This window comes from Marmota monax, unplaced genomic scaffold (assembly GCF_021218885.2).
Source record: "Marmota monax isolate L192 unplaced genomic scaffold, Marmota_monax_Labrador192_F-V1.1 WCK01_AAM20220418_F8-fsc00266, whole genome shotgun sequence".
Taxonomy (NCBI): domain Eukaryota; kingdom Metazoa; phylum Chordata; class Mammalia; order Rodentia; family Sciuridae; genus Marmota; species Marmota monax.
The window spans coordinates 489,808-516,160 of NW_026694572.1; the positions used below are offsets into that span (position 1 = coordinate 489,808).

General features: G+C 47.3%; 2 protein-coding genes across 6 annotated transcripts in view; one reads left to right on the plus strand and one right to left on the minus strand.

Moving 5' to 3' along the window:
• Nucleotides 1-2,380, minus strand: part of Dnaaf5 (dynein axonemal assembly factor 5) — a 52,240-nt gene extending 49,860 nt beyond the window's left edge. Inside the window, exons 1-2 of the mRNA XM_046420994.2 lie at nt 1,734-2,380; nt 462-646 (exon numbers count right to left, since the gene is read on the minus strand). Coding sequence (XP_046276950.1) covers nt 462-646; nt 1,734-2,295 — 747 coding nt within the window. The 5' untranslated portion in view covers nt 2,296-2,380. The remainder of the gene's footprint in view (nt 1-461; nt 647-1,733) is intronic.
• A 105-nt stretch (nt 2,381-2,485) lies between these two features.
• Prkar1b (protein kinase cAMP-dependent type I regulatory subunit beta) overlaps nt 2,486-26,353 on the plus strand; it is a 134,416-nt gene continuing 110,548 nt past the window's right edge. Inside the window, exons 1-4 of one of the 5 annotated variants that reach the window (XM_046421001.2) lie at nt 2,486-2,680; nt 15,336-15,475; nt 16,719-16,848; nt 19,053-19,253. In XM_046421001.2, the coding sequence (XP_046276957.1) occupies nt 16,831-16,848; nt 19,053-19,253 (219 nt within the window). In that variant the 5' untranslated portion in view covers nt 2,486-2,680; nt 15,336-15,475; nt 16,719-16,830. The other 4 variants (XM_046420999.2, XM_046421005.2, XM_046421003.1 and 1 more) reach the window with 4 other exon arrangements.

Sequence of the window (26,353 nt, forward strand, 5' to 3'; positions counted from 1 at the left end):
CACCTGCATTCTATCACTGCAGGAGAAAGGGAAACAAAGGACAGGAGTGTGGGAAAGCTGAAAGAAACCTTAGCTATAAAAGAGGGAAGACCGAGTCCCCTTCTTCCTCAGGGGAGAAACCTTTTCTGCTGTCCTTTAATAAAACCTTCTACTTTCCACTCTACACTTGCCTTGGCATGTGGGGAAGCAAGGATTCATTACCAGTAAACAGCGGGAACAGGATCATGAGTTCAAAGCCAGCCTTAGCAAAAGTGAGGTGCTAAGCAACTCAGTGAGACCCTGTCTCTAAACAAAATACAAAATAGGGCTGGGGATATGGCTCAGTGGTTGAGTGCCCCTGAGTTCAATCCCTAGTACCATAAAACAAACAAACAACAACCCAAACCAAAAACAAACAAAAATAATAAGCAGGTCAGCATGCTTCTAGAGGACACAGACTGTCCAGCAGAGAAATCCCTTACCTGAGGGACATCATCAAAGAGCCGCTGAGCAAAGTGGGAAAGCACGTCATCCACAGACTTCCCGTTGCCAAACTGGATCACTGTGCCTGTAGCTTCGATGACAGCCACCCGGACCTTCCAGTGCTGATGGGAGATGGTCTGCATCAGGGGGCCAATCAGAGACTCCGACTGCATGTGAAAGTGTTCTGTAGGGTGGGAGGCATCTGTCACCACAGCTTGCCCAGCATGCCCCACTTAGCCACTGTGGGCCACCAAAATATTAGACACCAAACATCTTCCTCTTTCCACTCCTGGCCTCACCCCTCACTTCATCCTTCCAGTTCCTGGAAGCCTTCTCTGTTTCTTAATCTGGCTGATCCCTCCTGTTCACATATTTCCAGCTTAAAAGGTCTTCTTTCTCTTTCCAAACCCAACCTGCTACAAGGGAATGCCCTGATTTGATCAGAGTTGGTGGAAAGGTGGAGAATGGACTAAACGTAATCAGGAGAGAAGCAACCACCTACATTCAGGACTGCAGGCCAAACCAGAGACAAGCGGACTGGCAGTAGAGAAACAGGGGCAAAGTGGGTGGGCTGAGCAGTGTTTCTCCAGGTATGACTGGTAATCTCTGCCATGAAGATAATGTGAGAGAGGCTGCCATCAATACCAACCAACTCAAGCCAGGCTTGGAATATGGGCACCAGTGGCAGATGTGGGGGTCTGAGATGAGAACCATGCTATTAGGCCTGGACAGGAGGCCACAAGGAACACATCAGGTGTTGAAGGGCTTACCCAGAATGAGTATGGGGCTGGTGTGGTGATGAGGTCACCAGTTCATCTGGCTTGAGTTAGGAGTCTGGGTAATAGGGAGGGGGCAGGGATCATGATGGGGGCTCATGTAGTCTGGAGCCAAGAGGGACTGGAGTCACGGCCTGGGTCTGAGTCAAAAGGATTCATCACCCCACGTGGGTCAGTGGGTGTGAGACTTCAGCAGTAAGGGACAGGGCTTATGGAGCGCATTGGGAGGAGGGGGGTCTCTGGGATCTTAAGACGCAGGGGATAAGGGTCATAGAGCGTGGGTCTGGGTCAGAGGTCCGAAGGGCAGAGGTGGCGGGGGGGTGGTGGCGGGGGGGGGGGGGCGGGGGGGCTCATCCGGCATCCGTCCGGGGTCGCGAAGAGGGATCAGGAGTCACGGAAGATCGCCCAATGGGAAGGGCTGCGTCTGCAGAGGTAGGGGGAACAAGTCAATGAACATGGGTTCGGGTCGAAGGGGCGGAGGATGTGGCAACTCACCCGGCGTGGCGCGCGCCAGGGCGGAGGCGCATTCGCAGCTCTCTCGGCGCACCGCGGCGAAAGGGTCCAGCAGTGCGCCCCGCAGCGCGCGCACAGCGTCGTCTAGGTGCGGAGCGAGCGCGGCGCCGCCTAGGCCCACAGCCAAGTTGAGTAGCTGCACAAGAGCCAGGCGCAGTTCCTCGCAGGGCTCTGGAGGTGGCCGCGCGGGCTCGGGCCGGGCCAGTCGCGCGGCCAGCGCAGGCAGCAGGCGTGGCAAGGCGTCGCAGGGCCGCGCGGCGCGGCGCAGGCCCAAGTCCAGCAGGTGCGCGGCCAGCGCGCGGCAGCCCTCGGCGGGGTCGGCCAGGAGGCGCAACAGGCGCGGAAGCAGCAGTCGCGCCCAGGGGCCCTGGAAAGCGGTAGGGTCGGCGCCGGGCGGCACCACCTCCTCCAGAGTGCGCTGCAGGGCTTCCAGCGCACGCCGCCGCCCCATCTTGCTGTCCGCCTCCAGGCCCGGGAGCAGGCGTCCCAACACGCGGCTCAGCTCGGCCGCCTCGGCCGCCTCCGTCTCCGCCGGCGCCGCCATCTTTCGCGCGTTGCCTGTCACCAAGGGAACCGGCCCTCTTACGACGGTCGCGGTGCGGATTACGGCACGACTTCCGGCCGGCACGGACTGAGCGGCGGCAGGGGAGGGGCTGGGCGAAAGCTTCAAGGAGGCCGAGTCGCGGGGCGGGGCTGGAGCCGGGTGGCGGAGCGAGCGGCGCCGGGGCAGATTCTGCACCACCCGCGTGGACCGTGGGGGACCCTGCGCTTCACCGGGCACGGTCCGGGCCCCTGTTCATGCGATGAGCCGCCGAGGGTCCCCAGTTAGTTGCGTACCGGCAGCCAGGCAGATCCTGAGATGAAAGTGCTCTAAGGAGGACTGAACTTTGTTTCCACGTTGACTCTCTGGTTGTTGACGGTGTTAACAGGTAGTCCTTGTGTTTTGTAAATGTCTCTGGGAAGTCTTCCGAAATCTTCTTTCTTTATTTTGTTTATTTTTATGTGGTGCCGAGGATCGAACCCAGTGCCTTACGCGTGCGGGGCAAGCGCTCGCTCTACCGCTGAGCCACAGCCCTGCCCCGAGTCGTCTTTCTCCCCTCCAACAGGCATCTGTTGGCCAGGCACCTTCGGAGGCGCCTGTGAACTCTGACAGTGCTGACATGGAATTCCCGCCGTTCCATCCTAGGGTACAGCAGAAGGAGAGGGACCGAAGTGGAAAAATCGCATGCATAAATGTGACTGTAGAGGTCCTAGGAGACCGAGTCTAAACATGATTGGTCCAGATACGTCAGAGTGCGGGAGGAAGTGGTATCAGAAGTGAAGTATGAAGAATAGTATTGGTAACCGGGGGAAATGGACTTGAGGTGGCCAAAGAGGGAGGGAATTGCGTGGGCAAAGGCCTTGGTAGGTGTCATAGACTGCCTGTGTCCCCCAGATTCATATGTCAAAGTCCTCACCCCAGTGCCTCAGAACATGATCTTGTTTGGAGACAAGGTCTTGGTAGATGTCATCAAGTTAAGATGAGGTCATTAGAGTGAGCCCTGGACCAGTAAGATTGCTCTCCTCATGAGAAAAGGAAATTGGGGATCAACTGGCACATAAGGAACGGCCTTTTTAACATGTGGACAGTAGCTAACAAGCCAAGGAAAGAGGCCAGGAGGAACCAGTCCTGCTACCACCCTGATCTGGGACTTTAGCCTCCAGAACCGTCAGGTATCAGTTGTGACTTGGGAACTGTGCAAAGGAGACTTGACTCCTCCCAGGAGAGGAAGACAAGCTTCCTGTGGGGAGAAGGGAGGGGGTGTCAGCAAGGCCTTGGTCAGGGCTGAGGGAGGGTCCTGGGTAGGGCTTTGGGGATCAGTCATTTTAAGAACAACCGTGGCCCTGCCCAGGAACAAGCTGGGACAGGCCAGAGGGTGGCAGTGAGGCCCTTGGAAGGCTGTGGTCAAGGTAAGCAATAAGGAACATCACCTTCTCCTGGCCTCCCATTTGACTACAACTGTGTGCCCTGTTAGTGACTTGATAGCCAGTAAGGAAAGGACTTCAGTATTGGGAATAGGAAGATACACTGTTCAAGGGCCCAGGACTGGAGAGACAATTGTCCCACGGAGCTCTGGGTTTCCTTTTTCTCCTGTATATGTTCCTTCACTGGGTGCCATGCAGAAGGGCTAGTAGCCATAGACAGGAAATCTTCAAGTAAAAGCCCCTGTATCTGGCCAATAGACTGGGGAAGGAGATGCCAAGCTGAGACCTAGAGGGGAGCAGCAGACTCACTCTACAATCTGCCCCCAGTACAGTTTCAAAGCCCCTTGTTCACACCAGGGTGCAGACCACACAGACAGCATCCATGAGGCTGAGACCTCCAGACCTTCTTGGCAGCACAAAGAGGCACACTACAAGCATGTTTTGCCCCTTCCCACAGCAGAAGGAGGCTCAGCAACACTGGGAGGCCTGATGAACTGCTCTCTCACCCTGTAGACAGCACCAGCAGGGCCAGAGGATAAACATAACAGGAAATCAATGCAAGGGCTCCGAAGGCACATCTACAGTGGACAACAGGACACAAGCAGGCCTGAACCTACATGCTGCACCCAAACTGGCTGCCTGTGAAGGTAGAGTATTTTAAATAGAATCAGCAGTCTCTAGCCCTAATGTCTGCCATACATTTGAAAGTCACTTATACCAAGAACCTGCAAAACCAAGGGGAAAACATAGCCAGTGTGAATGCCCAGATGAGTCAGATGTTGCAATTATCTGCCAAGGACCTTAAAGTTGTCATAAAAAGTGCCTTAACCAGGCACAGTGGTGTACCTGGTACCAAAAAACAAAGAAACCAAACAACAACAACAACAAAAAAACCATACCTTAACAAGCAGTTACAGGGCTGGGAGTGTAGCTCAGTGATAGAGTTCTTTTATTTACAAGTCTTTTGTTGCAAGTGAAAAAACAGGATATTTCAGCAAAGAAAAGTTATGGAAAGATCCAAATGGAATTTGAATAATATTGTCTATCACTGGAAGGATGCAGTGGTAGAGATGATAGAGCAATAGAATTTACTCAATTTGAATGACAGAAAATAGAGGAAAAAAGTGAGCAGAGTCTTAGGTCTGTAGGACAATAATTTGTATCACCAGCATCGTGGGATGAGAGAGAGCTCATGACTGAAACTCCCCAAATTTATTGAGATACAAATTCACAGACTCAAGAAGCTGAGTGAGCTTCAGGATAAGCCCTTCAGAAATCCACACTGAGTTTGGCATGGTGGTGCACACCTGTAATCCCATCAGCTTGGGAGGCTGAGGCAGGAAGATCACAAGTTCAAAGCCAGCCTCAGCATCTTAGTGAAACCCTGTCTCAAAAAGGGCTGAGAATGTTGGTCAGTGGTTAAGCACCCTGGGTTTAATCCCTGGTACCAAAAAACAAGACAAAACAAATAAACCCACACTGAGACACATCATGATGAACTTCTGAAAACTAAAGACAAAAAATAATACCAGCCAGAGAGAGATTATCCATTGCCTGAACAGCAGTTTGATTAGCAGCTAGAAGGAACGGGTATTACGAAAACTGCACTGTGAACTTTATCCAGCAAACATCCTTCAGGAATAAAGATGTTCTCAGAAAAGGGCAAATTAATGGAATGTTGCTAGCAGACCTACCTAGGAAATGCCTAAAGGAAGCACCCTAAATAGAAAATTATACTAAAAGGAGGTTGGGACCTTTAGACTGTCAAGAAGCACAATGGAATGTGTGAAAATAGAAGTCAATGTATTTGATCCTTTGTTTCAATCAGTGATAGGGTTTGAGTGGCCCCAAGCCTTCATGTGTTGAAATTTAAACTCTACCATGTGGTATTAAAAAGGTGGAAATTTGCCAGGCGCAGTGGCCCACACCTGTAACCCAGCTACTCAGGAGGCTGAGGGGGATCACTGGTTTCAGGCCAGTCTGTATAGCTTAGTGAGACTCTGTCTCAAAATAAGACAGGTTGGGGATGCAACTCAGTACTTGCCTCACATGTGAGACCCTGGGTTTGATTCCCTGTCTTGGGGAAGGGAGGGGTGGAAACATTCTATGGTGTTTAGTTGGAAATCTTTGGGAGGCGATTAGGGTTAGATAAGGTCATTAGGTAGAGCCCCATGATTGAATTCTGGTGGCTTTATGGGAAGAGGGAGAGGGATTAGAAGATACACACACATGTATGCAAACCTTTGTGCTTCCTTTCTCACCATATGTTGCCCTGTATCACCTCAGCACTCTGCCCTCAGAAGGTGGTCACTGAAGGCTGCCCCTCTACCTTAAACCTCCAGAACTGGGACCAAAATAAACCTCTTCTTTATAACTCATTCAGTCTGTGGTGTTGGGCTACTGGAAAGAGAAACAGACTTAACCTCATGATTTTTAATCATATTCCGTAGTTCAAGCAAAATTCACACTGATAGAGTGCTTGGTGTACATGGAGGAAATATTTATAATTACATTTAAAAGCAAGGAGGGTACAGTAAGTTTTTCACACTGTCCTTGGAGTAGTAAAACACTGGTACTGGTAGACTGATCCATTACTATGTACACATTAATATCAGAACAATACTGAAAACACTGAGCATGGTGATCTACTCAAAATCATCATAAAATAGAATTCTGAATATGTTCAAACATTCCACAGTAAAGCATGAGAGAGGGAACAAACACAAAGAGTAACAAAATAGCAGACCTCAGCCTTCCTATGCTAGTAATTGAAATGTGAATATCTTAAGCACACCAACTGGGAGACTGGCACAGTGGATAAAATCCATAACCAGAATATTTTGTCTACTCTGCTGAAACTCCCTGCAGACATGAAGACATGGTGGATTGAAGGATGGGAAAGTGGCCATGTAAACACTGAAACAGAAGATGCTGGCTATGCTAATACCAACCAGGGTGACTTCAGAGCAAAGGACATTTGTAAGGGAAGAAGGACACTGTCTTGGTGATTAGGTGATTAGGAAGCCACAACTATCCTAAATGTGTGTATCAAACAACAGGTTTTCCAAATAAAGCAGGTGCAGCAAGGCGCGCCTGGTGACAGGAAAATGAGAGAAGTCTGCTGGAATGGTTGAAGATGTAAACTCTCCAGTCTCAGCAATTGCTAGGACTACTGGACAGACAGCACCAGCAATTGGGGGATCCATTGACCTTGGCAGAGCATTACCTCCGCTGTGAATTGGATCTGGAGTGTCCCCCAGGGGCCCTGTGTTGGGCATAGACCCCAAGGTGGCACTGTTGAAGGTGGTAGAGATAAGAGGTAAGGCCTGCTGGGAGATCTTCCAGTCCTGGGGGCCTGCCCTCCTGGGGGATTGTGGGGCCCAAGTTCCTTCCTCTTCCTCTCTTTTTCACTTCCACATCCTGGACCTCAAAACAAGCCTTAGCAAATTTAAAAGAGTTAAGTCATACAGTACATGCTTTCTGACAATAATGGAACCAAGTTGAGATGATTAACGAGATGCCAGCCCTGCCCCTTTGCAGGCCTCTGGGAGGGAGAGGAGCCTGTGAGTGGCCTCTGAGGGAGTCCCCAGGTCTATAATTGAAAACAAAACAAAACAAAACAAACCAGAAATACAAAAGGAAACCTTCACACTGAGGAAATTAGAGAAGACAGTTCTACTCGTAGATTAAAAAGTGAAGTCGTGAAAATGGAGAAAAATAAATACACAGCAAAGAATAATAAAAATAACAAGAACAATAAAATTAACAAACCTCTGTCCAGATTATCAAGAGAAAAAAAAAAGTGAGCACAAATTAAACCTAAGGAGTTTAAAGGGTGGTCGCTGTAGCCCCTAAATATTTTTAAAAGATGATAAAAAAATAATATAAACCAATCTATGCCCCCAAAAGTATATGAAATAGGGAAATAATAGGAAAACACAATTTACTAAAACACAAAAAGAAATAGAAAATGGAGGTGTTCAGCACTGTTGAAGAGATCAAGTTTAGAGTTGAAAACCTTCTCACAGTGAAGGCCACAGGCCTAGATGATTGCTGACAAATCCTTCAAGCATAATTTTAATAAGGAAATAACTCTTATCTTAACATCTTTCCAAAAATAGAAACAAGAATATTTCCCAACTCATTTCATGAGGCCAGTTTCACAACCTTGATCCCAAAGGGTGACAAGGACATTATATAAAAGGAATATTATAGGGCTGGAGTTGTGGCTCAGTGGCAGAGCATTTGCCTTGCACATGTGAGGCACTGGGTTCAATCCTCAACACCACATAAAAATAAAGATATTGTATAGATAAAAAAAAATTTTAAAAGATGAAACTTTCTATCTTAAAGGAATACTATATAAGTCAAATTTTATTGAACACAGATGCAAAGATTCTAAACAAAACATTAAATATAGAAAGAAGGATTTTTAAAAGATAATAAAGTCAAATTGAATTTATTCTAGGAATGCAAATTAACTTACCTTAAATTAATGTAATTTACTGCCTTTAAAAATGGAAAGAATAGGCCAAGTGAGGCACTGTGGCTGGCACATGCATGTATTTCAAGCTACTGGGGGCTGAGGGTGGAGGATTGCAAGTTTGAGGTCAGCCTCACAGCAACTTAACAAGACTGTCTGAAATAAAAAGGACTAGGGATATAGCTCAGTGGTAGAGCACTCCTGGTTTCAATCTGCAGTACCAAAAAAGAAAAAAGCATTTGGTAAAACGTGACCTTCATTTGGTTAAGTAGTTATAGCATTGTAGTTATATATAACAGGTTCATTTTGACCTAATCACACATGCATGGAATATAATTTGCTTCACTTTGATCCCTGGTGCTTTCTCTTTCCTTCTCCTCTTCCTTCCACCTGCTCCTGCTTCTCTTCCTCTACACTACTGATCTTTCTCCTCTTAATTATTTTTTATTTATTGTTTTTTAAAATAGCTCTTTATAGAGATAGGTGGAATTCCGTATGCTATAGTCATATATGTACATAGTATAATTTGGTCAAGTTCATTTCACATTTCCTCCCTTTTCCTGTCTCTCCTCCCTCCCTGTCAGTCCCCTTCCTCTACTCCACTGATCCCCCCTCTGTTTTCATGGGATCTGCCCCGGATTATTCCTCTTATTTTGCTGTAGCTTCCACAGAGAAAACATTTGCTCCTTGACTTTCTGAATCTGTCTTGTTTCACTTAGCGGGGTGTTCTCCACTTTTATCCATTTACTGGCAAATGCCATAATTTCATTCTTCTTTATGGCTGATTATATATTCTCCATTGTGTGTGTACGACGTTTTCTTTATCCATTCTTCAGTTGATGGGCACCTGGTCTGGTTCCATAACTGAGATATTGTGAATTGCATTCCTATAAACATTGATATGATTGTGGCTGAATCACCATAGCATGCTGGTTTTAGGGTTTTTTTGAATAAATACCAAGAAATGGGCTAGCTGGGTCACATGTTGATTCCATTCCTAGTCTTGAGGAACCTCTGTATTGCTCTTCAAAGCATTTGTATCCATTGACAACCTATGTGTGTACCTTTTCTCACACATCCTCACCAGCATTTATTATTGTTTGTATTCTTTTCTAAAATATATTTTTTAGTTGTAGATGGACAAAATACGTTTATTTATTTTTATGTGGTGCTGAGCAGCAAACCCAGTACCTCACATGTGCAGGTTGTGTGCTCTACCATTGAGCCACAACCCCAGCCCCTTGTTGGTATTCTTGATGGCTGCCATTCTAACTGGAGTGAGATGAAATCTCAAAGTAGTTCTGATTTGCATTTCCCTGATTGCTAGGGATGTCTAACTTTTTTTTTTTCTTGTATTTGTTGACCATTTCTATTTCTTCTTTTGAGAAATGTCTGTTTAATTCTTTTGCTCATTTATCAATTGGGTTACTTGGTTGTTTGTTTGTTTGGTGTTGTTTTTTGAGTATATTCTGGATATCAATACCCTGTAAGAGAAGTATCTGGCAAAGGTTTTCTCCCATTCCATAGGCTCTCTCTTCACGCTCTGTTTCCTTTGCTGTGCAGAAAGAAACTTTTCTTTAATACTTTTTTTTAAAATTGTAGATGGATACAGTATTTATTTTTATGTGGCACTGAGGATCGAACTCAGTGCCTCACATGTGCAAAGCATGCACTCTACCACTGAGCTATAACCCCAGCCCAGAAAGAAACTTTTTACTATTTGATGCTGTTCCTCTTATTGACTCTTGGTTTTATTTCTTGAGTTTTATGGGTCTTCTTATGGACGTCAGCACCTGCACCAATATGTTGGAGTGTTGACCCTGTTTTCTTCTATCAGTTGAGAAGTTTCTGTTTTAATTCCTAGTTTTTGATCCACTTGGATTGGACTTTTGTGCAGGATGGAAGATAGGTATCCAGTTTCATTCTTCTACATATACATATCCAGTTTTGCCTGCACCGTTTGTTAAAAAGGCTATCTTTTCTCCAACATCTGTTTTCGGCATCTTTGTTGAGTATCAGATGACTGTATCTGCGTTGAGTGTGTCTCTGTGTGACCCTTATTTATATAAAACTCTTAGCATATTAGGAATATAAAGGAACTTCTTTCAGTCAATTTTATAAAATCCCACAATAAATATATTAAATCAAAAGATCTTCTTTTCACTGTGTACACCTTCATGGGCTGGGCTGGGCTCATGGTGCCCAGCTGCTTCCAGCCCTCACTTTTAAGAGACTGGCAACCACTTCAGACCCATCAGAATGGCTCATACAAAAAAACAAGGGCAGCTGGCGCAGTGGTGCATATCTCTAATCCCAGTGACCTGGGAGACTGGGGCATGAGCATCAAAAGTTCAAGACCAGCCTTGGCAACTTAGCGAGGCCCTGTCTCAAAAAATAAAGAGGGCTGGTAATGCAACTCGGTGGTAGACACTGCTGGATGCAATCCCCAGTACCAGGAAGGAGAGCACTCATACACAACTAGGGGATAAGGGTGCAGAGAGGTCTCCCATGCTGCTGGTGGGAAGGTTAAATGCTGCAAGCACTGTGGGAGACAGAGTAGTGTGGTGCTCAGATAATGAAACAAAAGACCAGTCACCTCTCACCCAGAACTCCACTCCTGGGACTATGCAACTGGGAGTCAAGCCAAGAGCTGCAGGCCCATGTTCTCCACAGCATCTTCACAGCAGTTAAGATGAAAGTCCCAACATCCATGTGCAGTGAAGGAAATATGGTCAATCCACAGGGATATCATGCAGCCCTAGTGGGGGGGACATGATACAGCCCTAGCAGGAGGATATTCTGATGCAGGCACCATCTGGTTAACTTTGAGGTCAAGTGAAATAAGCCAGGTGGAGGACCACCTCAGTGCACCCACTTACAACAGGTGGCTGGTGACGATGCAGAGTCCTGGGCTCAGATTTCTCCTGGGAATCCTTGTTGTCAAGTCTGTTCCAGCATGGCAGAAGTCAACCCACCAAGGAGGGACATTGAGGGCAAGGAAGGAAAAAAGAAACAGCTTCCTCTCCTTTCCCAGGTGGCTCCTAGCAGTGGCCTTGCTGGAAAAGAGGAAATGTGTTTTAACTCTGAATCAAATTTGGAGTTTTGATTATTTCATGGTAGTGGACACTTAAAATGACTGAGTTGACACAGGGTTTATATCTTTTTTTGGGGGGGGTGGGTACTGGGGATTGAACTCAGGGCACTTGACCATTGAGCCACATCCCCAGCCCTATTTTATTTAGAGACAGGGTCTCAATGACTTGTTTAGTGCCTCAATTTTGCTGAGGCTGGCTTTGAACTTGCGATCCTCCTGCCTCAGCCTCCTGAGCTGCTGGGATTACAGGCATGTGCTACCGTGCCTGGCTGGATTTATATCTTGACATAACTATGGAATTTTAAATCATCTCCATTTGTACCAAAATGTTTAAATTCATATTTGTCTAACTCCCTTCAGAGAGTATATTCTAAAGAGCCACAAAAGGCAAGAAAAATGGGATTCCTAAGTCTCTTCCAAGAGTCTCATCTGCCCAAAGGTTTGGTTACACGTATTTTACAGTGAGTCACTTAAACCATATAATAAACCAAAGTTAGTAAATAACTCTTGGTTCATTCATTCATTATTTCACTCAACAAATATTTATCTGGCACCTGACATCTCCAGGCATTCTGTTAGGCACTGAAGAGAATGATGAGTCAAAGCAGATGTAGTTCCTCATCTTCATGGAGCCAAAGGTCCAGCTGGAAGATGGCCAATGGGCTGATCGGATGATAACGCTCAGAGATGCAGCGGTTAGCCACAGGGCAGGTGCAGGATGCCCAAGGATGGAGTTCTGAGTAGAAACACTGGAAGTGGTACCTTGGAGTGGTAGGTCCTTAGCCAAGCAAAGAAGGCGAGGCCCCTTGTCCTAGTAGAGGTTGTGCCCTGCTGGGGAGCAAAGAAGCCAGCAGGAGGCAGACAAGTCATTTTGAGAAGACTGTGAGGAAAGGCATGAGGAGGCCTAGGACAGAGGAGCAAGGGAGACAAACCCAGAGGCTGGCTCCCCCCTAGGACGGGAGGTGATGCTGGTCCAGACCCCCACATGATGTGGGAGTTGGATGCGTTCAAGAGTTGTTTCATGGATAACACTGGCAGAAGCTGGCTGCAGATTTGGAGTGGAGAGGCAGGGAGAGGTTCCTGGCTCAGATTCCTGGGCAGATGGAGGTATCCTCCACAGAGGCAGAGAACACTGGCAGTCAACCAGGTTTGCAGGGGAGAGCACATGTCTCGTTTGGGGCATAATAATCTTGAAATAGGTTCCAGTTATGCAACACTACTTAACAAATCACCCCAAAACAATGGGCTTCAAACACTGACTCCTGTTAGTTTACAGATTCTGTGGATCAGGATGTTGACAGGGTGCAGCAGAGGAAGCTTGTCTTCTCCTCGTGGTGGAGGGGCCAGAGATGCCTGCACAATGCACAATCAGATGGAGGTTGTGGACTGTCACTGGGAGCCTCAGCCCCTTGACATGTGGCTGCTCTGGGCTTTCTCACAGCATATGCTGGGTCTAAAGGCAAATGTCCCAAGGGGAGAAAAAAGCTGGCAAAAGCAGGGCCACCCTTTGGCTCCAGTGTCATAAGGCACGCAGTGTATCCTCACAGCCTATGTGTAAGGGGGTCTCCAGCTGCCTGTTTGCTTTGGGCACATGGAAGACAGTTCCACCCTCAGTTTAGCTGGGGGGTGGCAATGCAGCTGGGCCATTGTGCAGATGCACCCTTGGGTTAGTGTCTGTCACTCCCCTCTCCAAGGGAGTCTGCCTGACACATACAGTTCCTCGCCCCAGAGGCCACCTCTGTTATTGGTTGCTGCAGTATTTTCCCAGGGATGTTCTACACCTGAATAAACATATACGATGTGTGATTTCACCTCTGTAATAGTAGCAAAGTGTGCACAGTTTTATGCCATGCTTTATTTTCACTTAAGAATACACCTTGGAAGTTTGGGGTGGTGCCTCAGTGGTAGAGTGCTTGCCTAGCACATGCCAGGCCCTAGGTTCAATCCTTGGCACCACATAAAAATAAATAAATAAAATAACAAAATAAAGATATTGTATCCAGGGGGCTGGGGATGTGGCTCAAGTGGTAGCGCGCTCGCATGGTATGCATGCAGCCCGGGTTCGATCCTCAGCACCACGTACAAAGAAAGATGTTGTGTCCGTTGATAACTAAAAATAAAATATTAAAATTAAAAAAAAAAAAAAAAGATATTGTATCCAACTACAACTTTAAAAAAAAAAAAAAAAAAAAAGAATACACTTCAGAAGCTGGGTGCTGTGGTTTACTCAATCCAGGCCTGTAATCCTGTTGGCTCTGGAGGCTGAGGCAGGAGGATCACAAGTTCATGCCCAGCCTCAGCAACTTAGCAAGTCACTGTCTCAAAATAAAAAAGAACTGGGGAGGGGCTGAGGCTGTAGCTCAGTGGCAGAGCACTTGTCCAGCATGTGTGAGGCACTGGGTTCGATTCTCAGCACCACTTTGTGTCCACCTATAACTAAAAAATATTTTAAAAATAAAAATGAAACAAAATAAAGGCATGCTGTCCATCTAAGACTACAAAAAAAAAAAAAAAATTAAGAGGAGGAGCCAGGCCTGGTGGCACATGCCTGTAATCCCAGCAACTCAGGAGGCTGAGGTAGGAGGATCTCAAGTTCAAAGCCAGCCTCAGCAACTGAGCAAGGCCTTAAGTAACTCAGTGAGACCCTGTCTCTAAATAAAAATACAACAAAGGGCTAGGGATGTGGCTCAGTGGTCAAGAGCCCCTGGGTTCAATCCCCAGTACCAAAAACAAAACAACAACAAAAAACAGCAGGCTGGGGATTTGACTCAGTGTTTAAGCACTCATTGGTTCAACCCCTGATACAAATGATAAAAATAATACATCTTGGAGATGATTTAAAATTAATTGATGCAGGGCTGGGTTTGTGGCTCAGTGGTAAAGTGCCTGCCTAGCATGTGTGAGGCCCTGGATTCGATCCTTAGCACCACATATAAATAATAAAATACAGGTATTGTATCCAGCTACAACGAAAAAATAAATATTAAAAAATATTTTAATATTTTTATTAAAATATTAAAATATTTTTAAATATTTATTGGGGGGGGGTGACTATGATTGTCTAGTCTCAGCCTCTCCTCCCCTCAGTCCCTCATATTATCTACTTTGATTTGAGCATTCAGTGGCCTCTTCCCAGTAAAATTCTCAGCCCAATAAGTGTCAGCCATTGTAGTTTGCAGCATCTCTGTCCTTTTGCTCAGTGAGCTTACGTGCATTGAGCTCAGGGGTGGAACAGGGATCTGCACCGTGGACATCTGCCTACAGAGCCTGTCTCAAAGCACCAACTCTGCAATGTCTCCAGAACCCAAAAGAATCCATTTTCTTTTGCACCCAGGAAAATATTTTTTTCTTCTTACCATGCAGAGTGAATAAAAAGACAAACATCTTCCATGTCTACTTTCAGCATAGCGAGGGAGACAGGAATTAGCCCAGCAGCCTTTCATGTAATGTAGTAGCTCCTGTGAGAGAGCTTGGTGTGTCCCTTGGGGTTCCCTGCCTCACCTGGTGGTGCCAGGTGCCTTGGGGGAATTTCCTTGCAGAAGGAACAGCTGAACCTTGGGGAATAAGCAGGAGCTGGCACAGAGTTTGGGGATGGTTGTGAAGCCAGATTTACAGATAGGTAGTTAGTGTAGTTAGGTAAATCGGGTCTAATATGGAGTAAGATAAAGAAAATGGAGACCATTATCAAGAATGGAGTCCAGGAAACCAGAGCAGCACTTGGGGAAATTGAAATGTTAATGTCCCCCAAGGCCCCTGTTAATGTCCCCAAGGCCCCTGTTAATGTCCCCAAGGCCCCAATGCATCCTAAGGAACTGTTAATGAAACAGCTCCCAGTAAGCAGGGAGGTGCTAATCAAACCACCTCAGGTCCTTCCTGCCCAGATTACTCCTCCAGCCCACCTATCTGCCACCTTTTGGCCTTCCCACCTGTATTCTATCACTGAAAGATAGAGGGAAACAAGACACAAATGTGGGAAAACTAACAGAAGACCTTAGCTATAAAAAAGGGAAGATCTCACCCTTCCACGGATTCTGCCTTTCAGGTCCCCTTCTTCCCGGGAGAAGTCTTTTCTGCTGTCCTTTAATAAAGCCTTCCACTTTCCACTCTACACTTGCCTCCGCTTGAAGGACTCCTTAGCGGTAAACATCAGTAACAGTTGGGCTTTGAGAACGTGGCTTTGAGGTAAGACTTTGCAGGGCTTGGTCACTATGAAGACATCTCATCACTTGATGAATCCTGTAGTCAGGTCTAGGATTGAAGTAAGAGCCTACAGAGCTGGGAAATGTGATGATAATACTATGAAGCATACAGTGTAAGTACTCCCCTGTGTGTGTGTGTGTGGGGGGGCGTCCTTGTATAAGCATAATTAAATTACTGGGACTTTTGAAGGGTCATGAAATCACCAGTTGCATGTTTTTAGTAAAAGGATGTAGCTATTTGGAGTCCTTAAAAAAGTCAGAATTTGTCACTGTTCAGCAGGGTGGCAACCTACTGTGAATGATCCACATGGTTTGATGAGCCATGAAGATGTCCCGTGAGGGACATTCTTATTATCCTCAATTAAAGGCACTGGCCACCAGTCACCCAGTTAGCTCCCCTACTTCATCTGGGCTCGCCGAGTCCCCTCCCTTTGTATTGTCATGGGTTGTGTATGTGTGTGGATTGTGCACATCCGGTCTGGGGAAAGATCCACTTGGATGTTTTCACTTGCAACCAACAAAGTAAAAAGCCAACCAAATTTAGCAATAAAGGTTATCAATTCACGGGGAGCCCAGAGAAGACTTTTGGGGATGGTTTTTAGGGTGGTTCTGGTTTAAACTTCTGTCTCTGCTTCTGTGTACTGATTTCCTCCTTGGGGATCCACCAGTGAGTGGGACATTTTGAAACCATCTGGCCTTACTTCAGGCACAGCAGAGGGCAGCAAGAGCCTCAGGTTATGGGTTATGTAGAGGTCTGTAGGCTGGGGCACTGCTACAACAGAAGTCTGGCAAGGGAGTCTAGGTAGGGCTTGGGGGGGGGGGCAGCACTGAAATAGGTAGTTGAGTTGCCTGGAAATGTCCCAAGTGAGAGACTGGAGGGAGCTGCCCTCATGGTGGTATGAGGAGATGGGCTCAGGAGAAGCCACAACCTAATGAGGTCAAGGGGCCAGGTTGTTAAAGGGCCAGGGGCAACATGATCCAAGAGGGCTCTGCTGGGACAAAGCAGCCCCGCAGGACTAAGACTCATGTGGGGGTACCCCAAGATTGGAGGGCTGTCCTTTGAGGTCAGCCAGAGAGAGTCTTCCACACTCCCCTCCCAGGGAACAAAGCATGAGGAGGTGCCTGTAGCGGGCAGTCCTATGAGAGAAAAAACTAGTCCTAGAGCACCAAAGCCAGTCCACCATCATTGCCAGGCGAAACCTACTCTTTCTCATTCTTTTTGCCAGGCTACTCTGGAGGAGCCAGAAGGAACTGGAGCAAGGGGGTGGGGACTCCACTGCTAGTCCGCAGCAATTCCAAGTCCAGCTGAGCTGGACAAGGATTTGAGTTGGTTGTGGGATGCAAGTTTTGATTCAGGTGAGATGGGGACTTAAATTCTGAGAAAGACCCATTCTTACAGCCTTTGTCCATAGCAAGAGTGTCAGCCTGTGATGTGAACAGGGTGTGAGGGACACACTGGAGGGCAAGGGCTGGGGATGTGGAGCTTCCTGTTTGACCCCCTGCCTGTGGCCTGTTCAGTTTAACTTCACACTAGCAGAAAGAGGCTGGGCCAAGGCCAGTCCTGCTGGGGAGTATGAGCAAGGCTGGAGACTCTGCAGAGGGCCTGTGGCCAGGTGAATGGGGCAACAGGTGATATGAGACAACTCAGAGTTGACAAGTGAGTGTGGTGGACAGGTGAGTGAAAAACAGATGGGGTAAGACAGGTGAATGTGGACAGGAGGGTGAAGATGGAGAGTAGCTGTCCTCAAGACCTGAGCGCCACACCCTTCCTCCTGGTGTTTAGACCACTCAGGAAAGACACAAGTTTCTTCCCCAATCTGGTAGATGGGGCAAAACATGATGTTGGGCAATAGAAAATTAAGGTCAATTCTTTTTCCTGCTTGCTGGGATTGTGGATTAGGAAGTCGCTGAGGCTGACCCCTCCCCCGCGGGGTGATAGCTGCTCACACAACAGGTGGGGGTGTCCGGGCCACCACCAGGGTCCCCTGTGCTGCAGCCGATGCCAGGGTCTGAGTACTGGGGAACAGGGGACGAGGGCGGCAGTGGGGGCGGGCCTGGCCGTGCTGCCCGGGGTCCTGTGGGTCTGTGTGTCCAGGCTTGTGGTGCATCCCTTGCCAGCCCAGGGAAGGGGTCCCGGGATGGGGAGGGGGCGGGGCGGGGGCGGGGATGCCCAGCCCGCCAAGGGTAAGGGGGGATCGCGGGTCTGTGGGGAGACAGGCACTCGCTATGTGCCAGGGTGCAGCCGGCCGCGCGCGGCAGGGGCGGGCGGAGGGCGGTGCCGCTGCAGTGCGGGGACCCGCTCGCCGCGTCCCCGCGCCCCGCGTCCCCGCGCAGCCGCCTCCAGCCTCAGGCGTCGCGCATCCAGGTACGCAGGCTGGGGTGGGGTCTGCGTCTGGACCTGGACTGTCCCGACCTGGGCCTTCGCCGGGGCTGGGAGGCCCACCGGGAAACGCGGGCATTTGGGGACCCACCGGCCGCGGTGCCCCCGAGGAGTGAGTGAGGCGCCAGAGGTGGAACTAGGCCCGCGCCCCGGCTCCGGCCTGGATGCCACATCACACTCGGGGGGAGGGGTATCCCTGCTTTCTTCCTCTTTGGGGGTTCAGCGCACCGTATTACGGTCTGGGGATCCCCGCCTTCTCTTGGGCTCCGGGGCACCCCATCATGGTGTGGGGGTGTCTCTCCTTGCGTCCTCTCTTGGGGCCCGAAGCATCCCATCATGGTCTGGGGGTCCTCCACTGCGTCCTGTCTTGGGGTGTGGGGTGCCCCATCACCGTCTGCGGGGGTGTTGCTGCCAGCGCAGGTGGAATCTGGGGGGCCTTCCTGGTGGCTGGAAAACCCTGGGGGTTTGGCTGGTGGCCTCAGTCCGGAGGCTGGTGGGTGGACCTGGCTATTGTGACTTAACCCTGCGCTGGGCGCACACAAGCCTGGGCGCACACAAGCCGTTCTGGCGCCTTTGGCTAGAGGCTGCTATTGTTCTCTAGTCCCCTCAGCCTGGCCCCCAGCGGGGGGCTTCCGCTGCTTCTTTTCCCTTTCTTTTCCAGGCTTCCCCACCTTTTGATTCTCACTGACCTCCCCTCCCCCACCTCCTTTATCTCTCGGAGGACCCCTCCAACTGAGACCCCATGTAGTGACAACATTTACATTTCACACAGGTGTCCTTACAAGCGGGAGGGTGAATGAAAGTGAGACCATATTAACCCCAGGCTTGGACACTGGGAGCACCAGGCACCCCACTTCTCCCACCTCAGATTTCTCAGAGAGGCAAAAGGGGGCTTTGGGTCACCCATAAGTTCTATTTGAATCTTTTCCATCCCCACAAAATCTGTTCAGAGGTAAGGTCTTTGTGGCTGTTAATAAATTAAGCAATTCATCCAACCCCCCAAAATGAAAGATCTTTGACAAATGCAAAATAAATGACATTTTCTGTGTTACACCGTTCATTGGATTTGCCCGCCAACAATAAAATCTTATATACTGTGTGCATGTTTGTGAAGCACAGCAGTGCAGCCCGGGTCTCCTCCAGCTCCTCTGAGGTTCATGTGGTTTTTTATTTTCCTCAGCGGGAAGAACAAGACGCTCTGACCATGGCCTCTCCATCCTCTTTCCACTTGGAGGAGGAGGACAGTCTGAAGGGGTGTGAGCTATATGTTCAGAAACACAGCATCCAGCAGGTGCTCAAAGATTGCATCGTGCACCTCTGCATCTCCAAGCCTGACCGCCCCATGAAGTTCCTCCGGGAGCACTTCGAGAAGCTAGAGAAGGTCAGTGACTTCCAACCTGGGGGTGTCCCTTTGCAGGTGTCCTGAGGTGGAGTAGTCATAAGCCCCTCCTTCCTCCTGAATGCCAGAAGGTCGTCCTGAGGATCTTTCTGCAAGATGGAAAGAGAAGCCCATTTGGTCTGATCCTAGCTTGTTTGGTCTCAGGTTCATCCTTGGGCGTTGTCTTCCTGGCCACAGAATTCCTCCCTTCTACTTTCAGGGGATTCAGGACTCCCTTGGAAGATGATCCATGTTTTTAGGTAGTTCATGGAGTTCCCTGGCTGTTTTCAGCTTGGGGGGATGGAGGTTGGGACCAGGTCTAGTTGTAGATGCCACTGGCATTTTGGATAAAAGAAAGTAGCTCCAATTACCCCCATGAAGTGGGTCAAGTGGGGTGAGGTTCCACATCAGCCTGTACCACTGAGACTTGACAGTCATGGATAGAAACATACTTCAGACAAGGGAGAAGCACATACCTGCTCAGCTCTTTTTAAAAATTTTTTTTCTATTTTTTTTTGCCTCAAGGGAGTGAACTCAGAGCCTCATGCATGTTAGGCAAGTGCTCTACCACTGAGGCACATCCCCATCCTTTTTATTTTAAGATTGGGTCTCTTGCTAAGTTCCCCAGTCTAGCCTTCAACTTGGGGTCCTCCTGCCTCCTCCTTCAAAGTATCTAGGATTACAGATATCTGCCGCCATACCTGGCTTCAGCTCTTTGGAGAGACCCCTGTCTTCCATGAATGACACCCCTACCACTTACTGGCCTGCTTCTGAACTCTTCCCGGGCAGGGGAGATTGTATATGAGACCCTATGGCTTTGTCCTGTGGTTTCTTCTTCCAGTCCTCATCCCCCATTTCTTACCCCAGACTGGCTCTAGGTGTCATGTGAGATTTCCTCTCCTTGATATTTGGTTGCAATTTAACTGTCCCTTGTCCCATGGGGATCAAGTGGAAATGTGGGCAGCCCTGTTCATGCAAAGATCTGCTTTTAAACAGCAATGAACTCTCAGGTCCTCATCCATGATGTGATCACATTGCCCTGATTCAAAGGAATTAATTTGTTTATTCCCTTGAAGATAATCCATCCAAAATTTATGTATTTGGTGCTAGGGATCAAACCCAGGGCCTCCTACATGCTAGGCAAGTGCTGTACCACTGAGCTACCCCATCAAAAAATATTTATAAGCAATGCAGCCTATTAAAGAAAATTTGAGAAGTTCAGAAGTAGAAATAAAATCTTCTGCAGTTCCCCCGCTCCTTCCCCCTCAAGTTCTGTGCTTTTTAAAATCACAGTGTTTTCACTCCTGCATAGTCATGTTGCAAATGTGCTTTTATATTTTGCATTTCTCCATTTGTCATCTGCTCTTCACAGACCTCATTTTCAATGTCTGCGTAATGTTCTTTTGAGGAGATAAAAGTTTTCGACCTTGCCTTCATGATTGGTAATTGAATTGTTTCCAGGTTTTTTTTTTTTAAGTACTAAAAGTTATGCCATATTGACATTTTCACCCATAGATTTTTTTTCCCCTGTACATAGTGTTTGTTTAGGATGGCCTTCTAGGACAGGAATTCCTGGGTGACGACAATCTTGCTGATTCTGTGAAAAGCTTTCCAACAGGGGCATCAGTTCACATTCCCACCATCAGAATAGGACTGAATTTATCCACACTCACCAACTTTGACTGTTTTAATTTAAAAAGATATTTCTTGCTTGCTTGCTTGATTTCTTTCTTTCTTGATTTCATTCTTTCTTGTTTTCATTTTTTTTTCTTTCTTCAGTTGATAGGTGAACACGGTCATGTGGCCTTAGCTCATCTTTCTTTGGTTAGTCATGAAGTCATTGTTTTGTTGGGTTCCCAGGTACAAAACCAGAGAACTGGGGAGTGGGGAGGAGGTACTACCATTCCTTGCACTTTGGAAGAAGGAGAGCTGAGCAGGCGGGCCTCTTCCTTTCTCATCTCAAACCACACTTTGTCATGCTGGTGTCACTTGCTTGGTTTGCTCACACGTGATCCCCAGCCAGGTTGCCAGCCTCACAGGACATTAGTTTGAGGCATGATTGGATTCAGGGTCCACCAGGAGACCCAAGGCTGGGCCAGACTCCTGGCTCTGGCCTGCAGACATTTTTGGATGCTACACTGGGGGTGGGCTTGGCCAGCCAGTTGTTATCCAGTAGGTAGAGGTCAGGAATGGGAGCAAGACAACCCTTATGACAAGGAATTATATGACCCCCAAATTCCAGTGGTGCCGAGATTGAGAAACTCTAGAATTGAGTGGGTGAGGAACTCAAGATCACCGGCATTTAGAGGGGCAGGACCCAGTGGTGGCAAGATTTGGAGAGTTGAAGGTCAGGGGCAAAGCCAAGTTTTTGGCCTGATAAGGAGGACACAGAAGGGAACTAGGTGAGTATGAGTTTGGAGCTCAGTGGGTCACCTATCAGGGAATCCCAAGGGCAGCTGGAGCTCCTAGTGGGAAAGTGTCTGAGACAGAGGGCAGTAGAAGCCAGGGAGGGGGTGGGGCGCAGTAGGTGTGAGGCTGAGGTGATGGGGTCCAGGTAGGATGGAGGTGGATGTCCGCTGGCAGATTGAACCTGGCAGTGAGAAAAGTAGCTTGGAGCTTCAGTCTTGGTTGGGCAGAGCCACTGGGTGGAGGGTACACTGCTGAGTAGGAAGGGGCAGGACCGAGTGTGGAAGATCAAGGCTTCTTGTTCTGGATGTGATGTTTGAGCTATTAAGGGGCAGCTGACTGTGAGATGGGCGCTTATGGGCAGGGCTGGGGACAGGGTGGAAGACTAATTGCGACACTTGCCCTGGATTTCCTGCCTGACAGGTGAGGGCTGAGGTGCGAATGGGGTTGGGTGCCTTTCCAGAGTGAGGTGGCCATGGGACCTTGTTTTAGCCCTGGTTCCATGTTGATGATGTGCCCATCACAAATTGGATGTGCCTTATTTCAAATGCCTGGGCCAGAAATGTTTGAGATTTTGGATGTTTGGACTCAAATTGCTTTTATTTATTTATTTTTAAATTTATTTCTTACATACATAACAAGAGTGGAATGCATTACAATCATAATTCAAATTGCTCATATTTAACAATAAGGGAATTACATGAATCCTTTTCTGACCATGGTTGCTGGTGGCTGCTGCAAAGTACAATAGTAATAAAAAATTACATTCGCTAAAATTACCCACACACATATGCATCTGTACATTTATACTGAAAAACACAAAAAGGTCCCCAGAGAACTTACATTACTTAGTAATGTAATTTTTTGTTACTGTTTAGTTTGTACTGGTTGACTTAGGAACGACCACGGAGGGGGCAGCTTAAAGAAATTTCCCCTTTCACGGTACAGAAGGGCAGAAGTGTAAGATCAAGAGCAAGGCATTTGCAGAGCTGGCTCCTTTGGGGGGCTATGCAGAGGTCTCTTCCAAACTTTTCTCCAGCTTTTTTTTTTTTTTTTCCGTGGTTGCTGGCAGTCTTTGGTGATCCTTGGATTGAAGAGAATCTTCCATGCTGCTGACTTTATCTTCACACAGCATTTTCCTGTATCTGTGTCCAAAGTGTCCCTTTTTATGAGGATACTGGATTAGAGCCATCCTAATGACTCATTTTAACTCAGTGACCTCTGGAATACAGTCTCCAGGGAAGGTCGCATGCTAAGGCCTTGGGGTGAGGACTCCGACATGTCTGTTCTGGGGAACACAGTTCACCCGTCATGGCTGCCTCTCCAGGCATCTTTCCAGAGCTTACCACCAATTCATTGGAAATATGTTGCAGGTTGTCACCTGTGGTACAATTTCCCTTTTGTCAAAGGTAATGCCAACAATAGCGTATTTATGTGCAAAAGAGAAATCCAAGGGCATACATCCAAACTCCCACAAGGCAGGGCTTATTTTGGCTTTCTTTTTCTGCAATAGCTGGTAAGTTCAGGCTTTTGAGGTGTTTTGTGAATGTCTGAAATCGTATGCCCATTTTTGTATGGGGGTGCATTTTATGTAGGAGAATGTCCTTTTGCTGTCAGATCAAGCGGATCTGAGATGCCAAAGTGAACAGCACCCAAGAGAGCCGTAAAATCCCACAGGAATCCCACTTCACAAGGAATGTCTCCAGCCAGTGAGAAGCAGTGGGACAGAACCAGGAAACTCATCTACTCCTGGCTAGGGCTGCAGCCCCACAGGGTCAGTCATCGCCCAAGCTACCCACCCCTGCTCTTCCCCTTAAGGTCAACCGGGCAGAGCTGTAGGCAGGAGCAGGAGGGATGGAGGGTTTTCTCAGCTTTTATCACAAGCAAGGTGCATATCTATGAGATTGATGAAGCTGCCTCTCATAGCCCAGCAGGATGGCCAGGCCTCTGTGTCCTGCCCAAGTCAGTCCAGCCAGATACCTGACACTCAGGCTATGGCCAGTGAACTCTTCACCTCTGGCCATTTAAGAAGGTCCAGTTATTTTATGGTGGAGACTTAAGGAGTAAAATTTTTTTTTTTTATTCAATGGCAAAACACAGCCCTGAAACTTTCCCACCATGATGGGGGCTTTCTGAAGATTGCATAAGATGATAAAGTCATCAATCTTTTTAATATTGAATTTTAAACACTATAGAAAAAAAGATCCCTCCATAAAAACTCACCTCTTGTACACTGGCCTTAAGTTCTCTGAGGACCTGTTTTTGCTTTTCAGTATAAATGTACAGATGCATATGTCTGTGGGTAATTTTAGCAAATGCAATTTTTTGTTACTATCGTTCTTTGCAGTAGTATTTATTTTAGTTGTTGATGGACCTTTATTTTATTTGTATGAGGTGCTAAGAATCGAACCCAGTGCCTCACACATGCTAGGCAAGTACGCTACCACTGAGCCACAACCCCAGCCCCTGCAGAAGTATATTTTATTGTTGTAAAATATACAGTGCCGTTGACCATTTTGGCTTCACAGATTGAGTACATTGAGTTACATTCATATTGTTATGCCTCCTTTTTTGTAGCCTGAACCACCATGTCAGATTGCTATGAAATATTCCATGTGGGATGCATCATGATTTTCGTCTTCTTTTTGTTGGTGTCTGATTGATGGCTTCCAAAGGTTCTTTCCTTCACCATCATGCTAACGAACTGATTTAAAGGAAGCGTGTAGGTGCAGGTGGCTCAAGAACAGGCTCTACAGCAGCGCTCCGCTCCATCCAGCCTGGAGTCCCTGCTTCCCCATGGAACATCTCCCAATGCTGGTTCAGCTGTGACTAAAAGATCTGACCAGAACAATTTTAGGGGAGGAAAAGTTTGAGGGCTCACAATTTCAGAGGTCTCAGTCCTTAGAAGTCCAACACCATTTCTGGGGCTGAACATCATGGCAGAAGAGTGTGGCAGAGGGAAGCAGCTCATATGGTGATCAGAAAGCAGAGAGAGAGAGAGAGAGCTCTCCACTTGCTAGATACAAATATATACCCCAAAGCAACACCCCCAATTTCCACCTCCTCCAGCCACATCCTACCACTTTAGTTACCACTCAGTTAATCCCTGTCAAAGGATTGATTCACTGATTGGGTTAAGTCTCTCACAGCCCAATCATTTCTCCTCTGAACCTTCTTGCATTGTCTCACACATGAGCTTTTGGGGGATACTTCACATCCAAACCATAACATGCCTCAGGGATGGGGCTTACCTGGGAAGTCCCCTGAATTTGGAAACCATATGAAGTTCACTGAGATTCCTGGTGACCAGTGCTACAGACACCATTCTGGTGGCATAAGCTGAATACCTTGGCTTCCTGGAGTCCCATGGTCTTGGAAGACATACTTGCATGGAATCAAACAGTTGTCCACTAGCACTCAGAAGACCCATACTCTGGGTTCTGAGGAGGCCAGGGGTATGCCAAGATGGGAGAGCTGTAGTTCCAGCCTTGAGGGTAGCATTTGATACATGGGCAGATACAGGTGGTTGTCCAGGGGTGGTGAAGATGATCTGGAAGCATGTGTGCCATACATGGAAGCTAGGGGGTTGGCTTTGCCTTGGGGAGGGTGGGCAGAGACACTTCACAGAGGAGAGCTTGAGTGGACACGGTGACTATGTAACATTGGCCAGGAAGGGGTAGAATGGAAGGGCTCTTTGTGCAGCAGAACAGCCTGTGCAGATCCCAGAGCCTGTGGGGTGGGGATGGGTGAGCCTTTTGGGGCAGGGCATGGAAGGCCTAGCCTGTGGGGCAGGGCTCTGTCCTAGTGGTGCTGGAGCCACAGAAGGATTTGACATGACCAGATGTCCTTTCTGCTTCTGTTGACAATAGTATGAATGACATTGGTTGCTTTTTTGTTTTTTAATATGTTGATTAAAAATAAAAATGTTAAATAAAGCAAACACAAAATTTTAGCACTGGGTTTCAAGTTTACATAATCTCTCAGGTCTTTCGTAGACCATAATATGGTCTCAAAGCCTGTAGCTACAATCTCGACATTTTCTCTCATGCCTCAGTTTTACTTTATTTTATATTTTACATAATTATATAACATCTACATAGATGGAAAGGAGTTTGGCATGCATTTCAAGTTTTTCACCCAAAGGAAAGTGCACTCTTAAAAATAAAACTACTACAAAGGAGTTTCACTTTCTACAAGAATTCTGCCCATTTATTTATTTATTTTGATTTTTAAAATATTTTTATTTTTTAGTTGCAGTTGGACACAATACCTTTATTTTATTTATTTTTATGTAGTGCTAAGGATCGAACCCAGGTCCTTGAATGTGCTAGGCAAGCACTCTACCGCTGAGCCACAACCTCAGCCCCTTATTTTGGTTTTTATTAGTTCTTTTTACATGATAGTAAAATTCATTTTGATATATTTATACAAACACAGACTATATTTTATTCTAATTAGGACCCCAATCTTTCAGATGTGTAAGATGGTGGAATTCACTGTGGTGTACTCATATATGTGCATAAGAAAATTATTTTAGATTCTCCACTGTTTTTTCTTTTCCTACCCCCCATCTTCCCTTCATTTTCTTCTCTTCTATATCTCTTCTTCCAACCCCTCACCCCCATTGTGGGTTAGCTTCCACATATCAGTTGAAAACATTTGACCTTTGGCTTTTGGGACAGCTTATTTCACTTAGC